The sequence below is a fragment of the Alternaria rosae genome, assembly GCF_020736505.1.
Source record: "Alternaria rosae strain MPI-PUGE-AT-0040 chromosome Unknown BKA58scaffold_1, whole genome shotgun sequence".
NCBI lineage: Eukaryota > Fungi > Ascomycota > Dothideomycetes > Pleosporales > Pleosporaceae > Alternaria > Alternaria rosae.
The window spans coordinates 5,498,767-5,513,356 of record NW_025763570.1 but is presented as its reverse complement, the minus strand read 5'-3'; the positions used below and the strand labels follow the sequence as shown (position 1 = coordinate 5,513,356).

Sequence of the window (14,590 nt, the reverse complement as noted above, 5' to 3'; positions counted from 1 at the left end):
AGATATGTCGACGGAACCCACGTTTGATGCTTCGCCCTTCGATGGTCGTGAAGAGGCGATCAAGAATCCTTGAAGCTGTATTGCAATGAACATCTCCCTGTGATAGCGGCAGGAATGTGCAAAGCCTTTAAACTCCTTCCTGCTTTGATATACAAATCATACATACAGCGAAACATCATCCTCCATCATACCAACTATCCATATCCAGTAGCACAGCATCCAGAATACTCGCCAAGAACGCCAGATACCAGAGCTAAAGCCCCTATTAGCCACCCATAGCCCAACGATGTGCGAAAGATACAAAGTGTTGTTCGGTTGCGGGTGCGACAATATTGTCATCAAGTACACATGCAAGCCCCACTGCGTGGGGTCATCCATGATCAACTGGACGAGGACAGATTACAAAACCGAAATGGTGAGGGCTATCCCCCTGAAAAAAAAAGCTAGATGTGTGATGGAGACTGACATTTTGGTGATATCTAGCGTGGGAACAAATGCGCATTCCACGGAGGACCTGCAGACGAAAAGCTGGAAGCAAGAGCCTATAAGGAGTGAGGTGGGTGAGGCGGAAGAGGTGGGTGCGAGAGGTGATGGAGTGGGATGAGAAGAAACGGGATGATGAATGAGGTGGTTTACGAGCGATATCAGCTGTTGAGTGTTCAGTGTAGTCAGAATGAAATATGTAAGTCATACTCGATCACCATTATGTTGTGACTACTCCGGGAGGTGCTCAGTGTCGTTTGTCTTTGCAGGGAAAATACAATGTAGTGCTTCAGACACTACTATCAGTGGAGTGGTTTTAGGGAGTCTCGAGTAGTGATATGCGCGGCCTCGGTCACGGTATGGAGATAGGTGAGACGGGACGAGAAGGTGGGATGTCGGACGCGGCTGGCTTAGATAGAATGCATGGTCCGTACTGAATGCGATATTAGGGTATATTGAAGATGTAACGGCTGCGAGATGTCGACAGAGACGGGCAGGCGTGCCCTCACCTCTCACACATGACGTATGCGTAAACGAAGGCGACAGCAGAGGCTGAAGGTCGCGTAAGTCAGAAAGCTTGCTCCGTCATCGCACGGGTAGCAAACGCTCATAGGCGGGTCGTGCCTGCCTATCCCGAGCTCAACACCCTCAACCTGCATTACCCACCACACAGCCGCCATGGAATTCGGTATGATTCCCACAACGCCAGGTAGGTCGGAATGCTTCGGCGACCCATCGAGGCAGTCGCGCGTGCTCTACCAGCCATGCACATTCATACGAGATCCGCGACGCTAACACCTGCTGTAGTAGGCAACGACTACTATGAGATACGCGCCATCCCCGGAAAAGGCTATGGATGCGTCAGCCTCAAGCCCATTCCGCGCGGCACGCGCATCCTCGCGGAGGACCCGCTCCTGATCGTCCCCGTTGGCGACTACATGCTCTCCGATGTTCAGAAGGCCTTCGATAGCCTCACCCCCTCGCAACAGACACTCTATTACACACTTCACTCCTCCCACGGTCAGGATCCGAAGAAATGGCCGTCCCGCATCCATGAATCAGTCCCAACCCAAGAAGTTCTTCGAATTAAAGAACAACACAAAGCTCGAACGGATTCCTCACCCAGTCTAATCAGTATCTTCCAGACGAACTGTATGGAGATGAATGCTGGCGCCGCAGTATTTCCACACGCTGCCCGCTTCAATCACTCTTGCAACCCAAACGCGTGCTTCTCCTGGAACGCCTCCATCGGCAAGGAAACCATTCACGTCATGAGTCCAATCCCCGCGGGTGAGGAAATCACACTGTCATATTGCGACATGATCCACGACAAGTCGCTCCGCGCATACGAGCTCAAACACTATGGCTTCACATGTGGTTGCCCAGCCTGCAGCGATGATGAAGAGGACGAGACAACGTTTGGGTACCAGAGTGCGGAGCGGCGGTTCCTGTTACAAGAGTTGGAGCGTGAGACGAGGTTCTTCCGTGGTGCAAATCTGGAACGAGGCGCACAGCGAGATGATTTCGTGAAGAAGTTGCTGCAGTTGGCGGCTTTACACAAGGCTGAAGGAGACTATACCGCCAGGCTGGCGAACGTGTAAGTGGAAGCCGACGTGACTACCTCCAAACCTAGATTTCAAAATTTCTCCAGGGGTTGTGGAGGCCATGTAGTCGTCAAAGTGATGTTTGCTTTCAACGTTTTTACTGACTTTGGTATAGATTCCTCGATATTGCGCTGGTCTGTGAGATCAGGGGCGACCTCGGTATGGCGAAGTTGACTGCGTGCAAGGCTGTGGAGGTCAAGAGGGACTGTCAGGGGGTGGACTTTCCCAACTACAGCAGGTATGCTGACGTGCTTCATCGGATCAAGTCGAAGGTGGCTCTACAGGGTTGAGGCGAGGCAGGCAGGTGCTATGGGCTCTGTATTGGGAACGGGCGTTGCGGGGACTGTACATTAGCAAAAGCCGGAAAGGGATTCTTGGGAGTCACGGGTATAGACAAAATTGAAGCGAAGGATGAATTGCGAAGCCACCCCGTCGTGATGTTGTTCCAAGAATACCTGGTATCGCTAGCGCCACCTGCAGCCGCCCCTGCGCATACCCTGAGACACGGCAAGCGTCACGCCAACACGACTGACGGCTGCCAACGCGTCGAGCCCACCGCATCTTCACTTATCGCGCAAGCAACCATCCGCAATGCGAAAAAAAGAAAGATGACCTAGTACTAGAAGCGGACGACGCTATTCCACCCAAGCATCACGACTAACACGACAGCGGGAGCTAACAGGCAGGTTTCAACAGGCGCTGACGTCGCTGCGTGTACCTGCGTCTCACAGCGCGTCGCAAGTCTGGCGGTGTTTCGGGTCTTTGTTCAAATATCCAACAACACGCCTTCCGTGCCTGACGTTCTATACTTGCTGACCTGGTAGATTCCAGTTACGCCTTTTCGTATCGAGAGTGCTGCGCCCCCCGAGCGATCACCATTTCAGCGGCCCTCTAGCTCCGGCCCAGCTGGCATCCGTGAGCTGAGTAACACCGGACAGACAGATACATCACTACATACGCGCCCGAACTCCTTGACACACTTATCGCACGCTTCCCACCGTCACCATGGAAGAGTCAGATAGCAAGAAGGCGGCCGAGGTGCCTGCGCCGATCGCGACTTCCGCACCGCCGCTGTCAACAACGCAACTTCCCTCACCACCCCACTCACAAACCGGCCACCAGGCTGACCCGAAGTTGTCCGTCGACGCCGCAGACAGCATGACGCCCCCGTTCTCGCCGTCGAGCCAAACACCCGTCTTGCAGAAGGAACAGGAGGAGTTTGAGGGCACCGTCGACGTCAACAACGACATCCCCACCGACAAGGACCTGAGCAAGGTGGAGGATCTGCTGGTATTGGATGCGCAAGGCCAGAGCAGACCCTTCAAGGAGCTATACAAGGCGCCACATGTCGCCTCGAGACAGCTGATCATCTTCATACGGCACTTCTTCTGCGGCGTAAGTAGCGACTCACGCGCCATATAGACAGAGCTGACACACCACAGAACTGCCAGGAATACCTCCGCACAATCGCCTCCTCCATCAAACCCGACGACCTCCTCGCGCTGCCCACGCCCACCTTCATAACTGTCATCGGTTGTGGGCGCCCCGAACTCATCCCCATGTACACCGAGACCACCGGCTGCCCCTTTCCCATCTACGCCGACCCCACGCGCAAACTCTACGACCATCTCGGCATGACACGCACCTTCAATCTGGGCAGCAAGCCTGAATACATGCAAACCCATGTCCTCATAAACTCCGTCCAATCCATCTTCCAATCTCTCGGCACTGGTCGCAAAGCGCTCAAAGGCGGCGACTTCAAGCAAGTTGGCGGCGAGTTCCTCTTCGAAAACGGCGAGTGTACATGGGCGCACCGTATGAAGACTACACGGGGACATGCAGAGCTGTCAGAGCTGAGAAAACTGATCGGGCTGGATGATGCGAGGCCGCCTGTGAGGCGGAAGTGGAGTCATGATGTCAAGGAGGACAGCAAGGGCAAGGAGAGGAAGAGGGCGATGAGCTGGGGCAGACTGCGGAGCAAGAGTAAGGGCGGGAAAGACTTCTCAAGGGATGCGAGTAAGGGGTCGACGCCGGAGAGGATCATGGAGGAAGAGGAGCCCCGGAAGATGGTGGGCAGTCCTACGATATGAGCATGAGTGTATGAGGTGTTTGGTGTTTGGGTTTAACTTGGCTGCATGGTTCTGCTGGCGCTACTCATCGGTATCTGTCTACTGCGCGTGGTCTTTTCTGTCGGCTCCTTCTTACGATATCGGCAAATGAAAGCTCTTCAATTCCAGTCACACGTGCGCCGGACGATATGCTATCCATACAAGTCATCTCAACACCATGAATCGCATTGCTAAAAGCCGTATATATGTACATCACCCTGTCGTATACACCGTCCGAATCCGGCAAGTAGATCCGCCGCGCTCACATGCCGAGACAATGACATAACACCTCACTTTCTCCACAAGTGGCTAAGATGCCCGGCCCATGCACCATCGCAACCAATCACAACGCAAGATCCAGCATTTAGGCCTTGAACCGCCAAATCCGAGCCAGCTACGAGTTTGAGCCTCAAGTCGCGAGCCTTACGCGCAGCAGCACCGAGGCGCGTCCGACGAATCGAGGGCGAATGAGGGGCAATGGAGGGGCAGTTATGACGATTACCTATCACTGCGATCAGCCCCACAACGCCTCGTACAAAAGCTACCGGAGCCGCTCGAGCTTTCTGGAGTAGTGTGTTATTTCCCCTCTCAGTGACGGTATCCGTATATATAAGAGCTGGTACTTTGTTACTTCCTCTCGACACACGTCGAATACTCTACCACGAACTACTGAACCTCCGACATCAACGCTACAATGTCTGCTGATACTGTTGGAAAGGTATGCTTGACCCCGCTTCTTGCAATGGGAGCTTTGCGACGCGTTGAACTGTTGCTGACATTGTTGTGTAGACTATTACCTGCAAGGTACGTACCTTTGAGCTTCTACCTCCTACCGCGACATCGCCATCGTGTTGTCTTTCATTCTTTTGAGCTTCAGATTCCATCATCAGGCTTGGCATGCGGATCCGCAGAAGATTCGCGATGCGCGATGCGCGATGACGCTGATGTTACCGGCGAACGCGATCTCGGAAACAATAGCCGAAGAATTGAAGTAGTTCAGAAGAGGCAGCGCTGACATTATCACAGGCTGCAGTTGCTTGGGAAGCCGGCAAGGACCTCTCCATCGAGGAGATTGAGGTTCTTCCTCCCAGGGCCCACGAAGTCCGTATTCAGATCTACTACACCGGTGTCTGCCACACAGATGCCTACACACTCTCCGGCAAGGACCCCGAGGGTGCCTTCCCCATCGTTCTCGGTCACGAGGGTGCCGGATACGTCGAGTCCGTCGGTGAGGGCGTCACCAACGTAAAGCCCGGCGACCATGTCGTTGCCCTCTAGTACGTCCAAACCCCCAAGCCCTCCAACCATATCTAACAAACCCAGCACCCCCGAATGCAAAGAGTGCAAGTTCTGCAAGTCCGGCAAGACCAACCTCTGCGGCAAGATCCGCGCCACACAAGGAAAGGGTGTCATGCCCGACGGCACCTCGCGCTTCCGCTGCAAGGGCAAAGACCTCCTCCACTTCATGGGCACATCCACCTTCTCGCAATACACCGTCGTAGCCGACATCTCCGTCGTCGCCATCGAGGAAGACGCTCCCATGGACCGCACTTGCCTGCTCGGCTGCGGAATCACAACCGGATACGGCGCCGCCGTCATCACCGCCGGTAAGAACGGTGTAGAGGAGGGATCCAACGTCGCCGTCTTCGGCGCCGGCTGTGTCGGTCTATCCGTCATCCAAGGAGCGGCCAAGAACAAGTCTGGCAAGATCATCGTAGTCGACGTCAACGACGCAAAGGAGGAGTGGGCCAAGAAGTTCGGCGCAACTCACTTTGTCAACCCAACCAAGCTCGGCAACCAGTCCATCCAGGAGAAGCTCATCGAGATGACCGACGGTGGCTGTGACTACACATTCGACTGCACCGGCAACGTAAACGTCATGCGCGCCGCTCTCGAAGCCTGCCACAAGGGCTGGGGTGAATCCATCATCATCGGTGTCGCAGCCGCTGGTCAAGAAATCTCCACCCGCCCCTTCCAGCTCGTCACTGGCCGTGTATGGAAGGGCTGCGCATTCGGTGGTGTCAAGGGCCGCAGCCAACTTCCCGGCCTCGTCTCGGATTACAAGCGCGGAGACCTCAAGGTTGACGAGTTCATCACCCATCGCCAACCGCTCGATAAGATCAACCAGGCTTTCGGTGACATGAAGGCTGGTGACTGCATTCGTTGCGTTGTTAACATGCGCGAGTAACTACGCTCGGGCCCCACAGCCAAGTTGTAATGTGGATGTGTTTTGAGCGCCTTTTCTTTCCTTTGTTAGACGTATCTACGACGCGATGCTGGGGATTAGAGAGCATGGCGAGGTGTTGATGACGTATGTAGCATGAGTCGGCGTTGATGTACAAAATGGAATGAGACATGATATCACAGAAAACATTTTGATGCCTACATGACTCTTGTTATCTTCAAAAACCATACCGAAGACCTGAATTTCTGAATACATGGGTTATTCTTGAGGTTTTCGCCCATTTCTAAAAAAACTCCGTAGCTGGTATGTGTGTATTTGAAAATTTCTATGGTTACTTCAAACAGCCTCGTATTCGGTAGGTATGAATGTAAAAATTCATTTGCAGGCTTCCAAAAGTTTTGCAGTCTGCAAACAAGTTTATGCGGTTTTGCTGGCCTATCGAGAGTGGGATGCATGATTCTGGGGGAGTTTTGCCGTACCATGTTCTGAGAGGGCTTGTGCGTGGGCGAGGATATATTCGTACGTCGCTCCTTCCTTCTTTCTTAAACATCAACTCTTCACCTTCACTCACCTTTTCCCAAAATACGAAGACGTTCTTGAGATGACGGCGCTGCCTGCCACTCCAAAAGGCGTTGGGACGAATACATGTCTTCAGCTTTTGATTCAAAATACCTCGAAGTCGATACCATGTCGCTTCCTGCCTGGTGTCCATTTGAAAATATCGCGACGAAATGACCATGGCTGTCCTCTGGCACCGAAATATCACGAAATCATACCATGACCGCCGCTGTCTCTGCCCCTCTGACATCGACACATCATCAAAGCAACACCAAGGACTCTGCGATATTCGTCGTCTCCGTAGGGCTGGCAGATGTATCCATACCTTTGCGCCTCAACATATCTGTCATCTTGCCTCAATTCTTACAGCGACGTACTAGCAACGAAGACTTCAGGCTGTGAGTCACGGACAGAAGTGTCGGCCTCATGGTGACTTCTATCGTCGCGTTGACACATCTCACCACGAAATGATGCTTTCGGTGGCGGACGGTCTTCCATGACACACCTCACCACGACATGCAGCATCGGCTTCTCTCAGACTTGATCTGCAACGACGCACTCACCTTACACACCTCACTGCCTCCCTTCTCTGGTCCACTCTTCCGAGATACTCGTCTTACGAGCCTGTCTCATACCACCACACTCACACGTTCTGCTCCAGACCGGACGCGGCCTACAAGTGTTTCGGTCGACTGCGCGGAATAGCTAGATATCGAAATATACCCGTCTTGCACACCTCATTCTCTCGCTGTCCGTTCCTCTTCCTTACCACATTTCCGTCTTCGCACCTGCTGTCGCATATATGATTTTGGTAGGGTCCTTCCGCGACGCATTTGGGCGCAATAGGTTGGAGGCCAATGTCGGGCAGCAATACTCGCCTTACACAGTCTGGCGGTTGGTGCGTGCTGCTCAAGAATTGGGTTTCAAGTAGCTCTGAGTGCCATCGGTGCCAGAACTCGACTGGATCTGCTCTTGGCCTTTGCATAATTGAGCATCGGCATCTGGTGATGAGTGGTGTGGTGTGGCTACAAGTGGAAGACGGGACGAAAGCGTTCAACCGGATGCTAGATCATCTTTATATGCTACGCAAACGAATGATGAAACTTCACGAACTATTGACCCTGGTCTTGCACCTTCCCGTTCCTTTCGTGCCTGCTCTGTTGGCCTTTTCCAGCTGATTCCGTGTCTCTTTCGTACGCTTTGGGAAGGGCCTTCTTACACTGTGAGGACAAGCAACGATGTGTCACCCCGTCTCTCCTTGAAAAGGAAGATCGAGCTGGCGGTGAGTACAGGTGCGGTCGGTCCGCGTTCTACTGTTGTCGCATTGGCGCAACTTCAAAAGCCTCACCGAACATTAAATGTTCATCACAAGGGTCGATGAGAAGCTAATATCAAATTTGTTAGTCACTACGACTACTCATCTTCATGAATGCACTCGCGCAGTCAAGCTGATAATTCAGCATCCGGGTGTGTGCGTTCCGGTCAGGATGAAACAACATCGAAACGCGATACGCCACATCAATAATAGCCACCCCATCCATGCATCATGCTCATCTTAGAACCACCTAGCGCAGATCCAAAAAGCTTAGCCTGACTTCATGCCTGATTTCAAAGGCGTCAAGGCCAAATGTTAGCTCATACTACATGATCATTGCATGCGGAGAAGTTATAAACATCCATATCGTATATTCCAAACTTATCATTAAGGAGCGTAATAGACCAGGGTTCCCAAGCCCAAGTAAACCACGCAATCCACCACTTCCACCTCCATTCTATCATGCAATACCCAGTATTGACAAGCCTATTCTCTGCGCGTCACAGACGCCGCCCGAGAGATAAGCAATTAGCTCCACCCCACACTAACTATTCCAAACAATTCGAGGTATATACAACCCATTCCATTCCATTACCATAACCATTCATCCTTCTCCTTCGTGTTTATGTTTTTGTAGCTCGTAGCTGATCGTAATGTCATCGAGGCGATGCGTTTAGAAGTCCTCGCCCTCAATGAGGTCGAGCTCTTCCTCCTGGTCGTCGTTGGTGAGTGCGGGCTGGTTGCGGGCAGCCTCACGCTTGCGCTGAGAGGCGCCACCGGTGAGGGGAGCAGTGCCGGTAGTTGAGCCAGTGGTAGAGCCAGTGGCACCAGTTGCGCCAGTAGCACCAGTAGCACCAGTTGCGCCAGTGGCACCAGTAGCGACACCTGCACCGGTAGTAGCACCAGTGGCGCCGGTAGCACCAGACTGAACACCTGCGCCGGATTGGACGCCAGCTGCGGCACCAGCGTTGGCTGCGGGCTGAGCACCAGTAGCACCAGTAGTAGCACCAGTGGCTCCGGTAGCACCAGTTGCGCCAGTAGCAGCACCAGTGGCACCAGTAGCAGCACCGGCGTTAGCAACAGGGGAAGCGACAGCGGGAGCGGCGGCGGCAGGGGCGGCGGCACCAGCAGCGGCACCAGTAGCGGGAGCGGCGGCAGTTCCAGAGGTTGCGGCACCAGCGGCACCAGCGGCGGGAGAAGCAGCTATGTCGGGTTAGATATTGAATGACAGATAGTTGAGTATGGAAAACTTACCAGCAGGGGCGGCACCGGCGGCAGCACCGGCGGCGGGAGCAGCAGCAGCAGCTCCAGCCATCTGAACGGGGACACAGCCACCGAAAGGTCCAGCACGAGCGGGGTTCTGGCAACGGACCATGCAGACGTTGCTCTGGCCAGCGACAGTTCCTGTGCAGGTCATGCCAGCGGGCATGGAGACAGTGAGGGGAAGATCCTGCATCTGAGTGTCCCGGTTGCGGCCACGGTCGTTACCAGGAAGGTTGGTGGTGACAGTGGCGGCTTGCCAGTTGGTACCAGTACCAGTAGCGTCGACCATGCAAGTGTAGGGACCGGCACCGTCAGAGTTGACCTGGTGGACAGTCATCATGACTGAACCACCAGCAGAGACCTGAGGAAGAGTGGCGCCGTTGAGCTGCATGACCTGAGCAGTACCAGCCGCGATGTCGTTGGCACCTCCACCGAGTGTCTCACCGCAAGTGTCTGCGGCGGCACCACGGAAGCGGGTGGCATCCTGTTGGAAGGGGTTGCGGTTGGTGCCGTCACGAGGAGTGTTGGGGTCGACACCGATGGCGGAACCGGCACCTCCAGCATCACCAGTAGCCTTGATGATGGCAGCGTGGCCAGCCACGAGGGAAGAGGAAGCCAAAAGGCTGATGGAGATGGTGGCAATCTTGGAGAACATGTTGATTTTGTTGATTATTGTCTGAACCGGTCAGAGAAAAGATTAGGTAGTGAAGTGAAGAGATATTAGATAGAAGAGAAGAGTAGTGGTGATTACTGTAGTTGCTGGGTTGGGAACCTGTTGCTTGATGCTCTTCTAAGGTTGCGAGGCCGGCCGTCTTTATACAACATCTGACAGCACAGGCAGACACCGAGAAGGGTATTCGGCATCGTGACCAGCATCGGCTTTGGTTAGTTCCAAGGTGGTGAGGCGCTCCGGTTTGGCCAAGACGTGAGAGCCTGGGTATGATGGAGTTTCAAACTCGTCGTGGTCACGTAGAAACGTTGCATGAGGTGCGGAGTCGCTAGACGAAAACGTACGAAACGTGTTTGCGGCAACATCAACTCCACAAACATAACTGCAAAGTTCTGACTCGGGATGCGTGTGCTCGATGATCTCAGGGTGGTTTGGCAAGTGTACCGAGCCAATCTGGCGTAGATTCGACGATAATTACTGGAGACTGAGACGTCTGAGTTGGTGAAGATTCCGGTGATGAGGATGTGTCGGTACGACCTTGGCACCAACTTGTCGTAGTCAGCAACAGCGCACAGTACTGCATGAATCGTCCAAAGTTTACCGGTGGATCAACGGACATGTGGCTAGGGCGAGTTAGGGCTAAGCATTCAGAAGTCTGAGGTTTCAAAGCTTGGCAATGAACACAAATGAACCCTTGAATCTATGAAACTGAGCGTGGCTGAGGCCGCGGACGTTTATGCGTGCTATTTGGGGGTAGTTGACGATGTTCGGGCGATTGATCTACTCGAACGTATTATGAAATGTTACTTTGATGTGAGTTGAGAAGAGCTGTTGTGTCAGTCGCTGTCGTATACGATCTACGTCGAGTCGTGACTGCGCAAGTCCGTCGATCAGCCGTACTGCAATAGCCACAATGAAGATGTGCGCTGGGGTGCTAGGCGAATGCAGAGCACACCTGCAGATGGTGATCAGGGTGATCAGGGTCTCAGACTGACCAATCCAAATCAAGTCAGTGTTTCCATATCTTGAAGCGCGAGAGCGGTCAGTTGAAAGTTTCGTCGTTCCGTTCTGGGAACAAGGTTTTCTAGTGGCACATCGTCGGTTTCATCAGTGATGATACTGCATCTGGGGTAGTTTCTGTCTCCGGGGCGACCATGATCCGGCCTGAGTGTTCCGTTTGTGGCTGTTGGTGCGCAACTGGGGCGGAACTGGTGCTTGCGGTGGGGGTGCGAGGTTGGAGTGTGGTTCTGAGGCGCAGAGGACGGCCACCAGCGGCTAGGCCCGCGCATTAGTCAGGGTCTTGGCAAACCTCCGTTGCCGAACGACCGAGGCGTGTCTCACAACATCGGTCGACCTCCCAAGTAATGCAGTCGCGCTTTCACGTGCCACAGTCTTCGGCAGCGACGGCGTATCTTCTGCTATACAACCGCAGCTATTAGCTGCACAGCCACGATGCAGCGTCGGTACGTTGATGTCGTTGTAAATCCTGATACACATGCCAACTGAGGAGCTGACAGTTGCAGCAGTCTGGACACGAAAGCATGCCCTGAGCGTATGTAGAGTTCAAGTCACATGCGGCGCGCATCCGAATGCGCCATTCTCCACTGCGACGATACGATGAACTAGGCGCCGCTCGGGCCTTGTTACTTTGTCGCAACGTGCCTCACACCTTGCGAAACGCTTCAACAGTCTTCATCGTCCCCGGTCTCTACACATGGCGAGCAGAATGAAGGCAGCCTGCAGCCGGTGCCGCGACTGTGCGTTGGACGATGGGACTTGAGGAGAACTTTCTTGGGTCTGAGCCGATGACAAAGGTAGGGCTATGATGTCTTGCATGGTCGGATAGAGCAGCTGGTCTGATACATGGCTGTGATATTCCTGTGCCTCAAGCCGAGCAGTGTCATCTATGTTGACATTTTGCCGAATACATCTCACACAACAATGACATTCTGCGTCTCCAGCGCCGTTGTCGTCCTCAACCCTATTCCAGCGTTCCCAACGGATACACATCCGGAACATTTCCCGTGTTAGGCTTCATAACCGGCACACTCTCGTACTTCTTCCCCTCTATTATCTCCCTAGCCCAAACCGGACTTCTCCTGACCTTCAACAATTGCTCCACCGCATAGCCAATTCCCAATAGCTTCTCCTCTTCCCATGGCCTCCCCAGAATCTCCATACCAATTGGTACGCCAATCGGCGCCTCGTCACTTGGTTCTGAGAAACCTGCTGGCACGGTCACAACCGGCGTGCCTGTTAACGCGGCCAAGATACCGTTGCGACCAGACTGTGACGGCGAACCAATCTTGACAACGAGGTTCTTTTGCTCGGGGTAGATAATTGCGTCGAGGTCGTTCGAAGTGAATGTGTTGAGAAGCGCAAGCCTGAGATTGCGGATCCCGGCTTGGCGATCGTTGTATGTAGCGTTACCTGTGGAGGACATGAGAGCCGTGTTGACATACTCGTATTGAGAGGGGATGACGAGGAACTCTCCTCCGGACCCATTGATTGCTTTGCGAGAATATAGTTCGTGAAGTGTGCTAGGGTGCTCGCCTTGGAGAGATGGACGGGCCAGGTACTGATCCATGAGCTCGCGGTACTCGAAGCGTTGAACATCGTACGCAGTTTGGATGGCGGTTGCGTTGTAGATGGTCTCGTTGACGGGAATCAGTGTCACGCCTTCTGCGGTGAGACGCGATATGACGGAGTCCATGGCATTGTTGACCGGTGTGACTTCGGATGATTCGGTGCGGTTGAAGAAGCCGTTCAATACGCCGATGCGTAGACCTTTGAGTGAGGTGCTGGAGAGCGAGGAAGCGTAGTCGATGTTGCGAACGGGACCTGGGACAAGTGCGGTGTCGTTGTCGGCTGCATCGTAGCCTGTTGTAGCCATGACAGTCAGAGCTGTGGCGACGTCTTTGATCCTTCGCGCGATAGGACCAATGACATCGTGTGTAGTTGATATGGGTATGATGCCGGTCCGGGTGACGAGCCCACGCGTAGGTCGGATGCTACATAGGGAATTTGCTGAAGCCGGGCTGCGAAGTGAATTTACTGTATCCGTCCCGGTGCCAAATACGCAGAATGACGAGGCGACAGCAGCACCTGTTCCACCCGAACTTCCACCTGGTGTTCGTGTGGAGTCGTATGGGTTGATAGTCTGACCGCCTAGGGAAGATACGCTGATGCCTTCTAGAGCAAGCTCATGTAGATTAGCCTTGCCTAGGATGATGGCTCCTGCCTTCTTGAAAGCAGCAACGCTTGGAGCATCCGAAGTTGGCTGAGACTGTGCCAAAGCCAGATTTCCACCAGTCGTTGGCATATCCGCTGTATCGTAATTGTCTTTGAGCAGTATCGGAACGCAGAAGAGAGGACCAGTAGCATTTCCTGTCGAAAGCTGCTCATCCAGGTCGTCGGCGATATCCAAGGCATTTGGGTTCAATGTGATGATTGCGTTTGTTCGGTCGTTGTTAGCTTCGATATTGGAGAGAAAAGAAGATACCACCTCGCGGCATGTTGAGAGTCCGGAGTAGAGCGCATGGTGTACCGAGTCGATGGTCGCCTCTCGTGCATCGAAAGGCATATTCTGTCCAACCACCACGTGGCAGAGCGCTGCAAATGCTAGGCTTGTAAAGCGCACCATTCTGAATGGCTGGTGTCAGTCTCTGTACCGAAGACGTGAACTACGGACATTTACCAACTTATCGGAATTGCCATTTATACATCCTCTCAGAGTAAAGGCTTGTCATACATCACCGCGGGTAGTTATCGCGACTGCAATTGACGCGGAAAGGCCATGTTCGCATGTAGTCACGATGCTTGATAATGCGCGCCTGCATGTTCTCGCTCCAATCTTATCGCGGGTAGCCTTGCCCAAGTACCGAGCATCGGAATGACGTAAATGCCAAGACTGCTCGCACCTGCCTCATTGGTTCAAGTACACCCAGGTAGCTACATATCGGTCATATTTCTATAAACTTCATCATCCTGTGACATTTATTCGGCAAAGCTGGAAACGCATAGTCGCGCTCAACCTGCTGCGCAGAGTTATTTTGGCCATATTCCATGCTTTAGTCCAGATCTTTGGGATTTGCTCTTGACGATAAGATGGCGTCAAGCTGTCCTCTTTTGAAAAGCCCCATGAGGGCACAGAGCCAGTTCACTAGAGAAGACAGCACAGCACATGACTAATGCATTGTGGGCATTTGGAAAGAGAGAAGAGCAGACAAAACACAAGTTTCGGTTTTCAAATGATTTTTGAGAAAACAGCAAGTGTGGGGTAGAAGTGTGAAAATAGAACTGAAGGCCAGGATTGATTTGTATCGCAAGGGAACGCGAGGATGACTATTGCCACATTGTCATCATCGGGCATCATGCACCCTTTTTGTCGTCTACGTGTTACCC

At 53.3% G+C, this 14,590-nt stretch overlaps 5 protein-coding genes across 5 annotated transcripts; 3 read left to right on the top strand and 2 right to left on the bottom strand.

The window, feature by feature from the left end:
- The first annotated feature begins 808 nt into the window (after window positions 1-808).
- On the top strand, window positions 809-2,497 carry BKA58DRAFT_375022 (uncharacterized protein). Its single transcript, XM_046169386.1, has one exon. It carries the CDS (start codon window positions 1,203-1,205, stop codon window positions 2,082-2,084), a length of 882 nt encoding a protein of 293 aa, XP_046032284.1. The 5' UTR covers window positions 809-1,202; the 3' UTR covers window positions 2,085-2,497.
- Window positions 2,498-3,092: 595 nt separating this feature from the next.
- On the top strand, window positions 3,093-4,177 carry BKA58DRAFT_408331 (AhpC/TSA antioxidant enzyme-domain-containing protein; the record flags this gene model as incomplete). Its single annotated transcript, XM_046172079.1, has 2 exons — window positions 3,093-3,482; window positions 3,530-4,177. The coding sequence occupies 2 exons, from the start codon at window positions 3,093-3,095 to the stop codon at window positions 4,175-4,177; spliced, it is 1,038 nt and encodes a 345-aa protein (XP_046032283.1).
- A 516-nt stretch (window positions 4,178-4,693) lies between these two features.
- BKA58DRAFT_36008 (chaperonin 10-like protein) lies at window positions 4,694-6,480 on the top strand. The gene is made up of 4 exons (XM_046168747.1): window positions 4,694-4,913; window positions 4,985-4,999; window positions 5,222-5,472; window positions 5,519-6,480. Exons 1-4 carry the CDS (start codon window positions 4,890-4,892, stop codon window positions 6,381-6,383), a joined length of 1,155 nt encoding a protein of 384 aa, XP_046032282.1. The 5' UTR covers window positions 4,694-4,889; the 3' UTR covers window positions 6,384-6,480.
- A 2,371-nt stretch (window positions 6,481-8,851) lies between these two features.
- BKA58DRAFT_35987 (uncharacterized protein) lies at window positions 8,852-10,389 on the bottom strand. The gene is made up of 2 exons (XM_046168740.1): window positions 9,508-10,389; window positions 8,852-9,456 (listed from the first exon to the last, which is right to left on the bottom strand). Exons 1-2 carry the CDS (start codon window positions 10,169-10,171, stop codon window positions 8,927-8,929), a joined length of 1,194 nt encoding a protein of 397 aa, XP_046032281.1. The 5' UTR covers window positions 10,172-10,389; the 3' UTR covers window positions 8,852-8,926.
- A 1,778-nt stretch (window positions 10,390-12,167) lies between these two features.
- BKA58DRAFT_408328 (amidase signature domain-containing protein) lies at window positions 12,168-13,769 on the bottom strand (the record flags this gene model as incomplete). The annotated part of the gene is made up of 1 exon (XM_046172078.1): window positions 12,168-13,769. One exon carries the CDS (start codon window positions 13,767-13,769, stop codon window positions 12,168-12,170), a length of 1,602 nt encoding a protein of 533 aa, XP_046032280.1.
- Window positions 13,770-14,590: the final 821 nt, after the last annotated feature.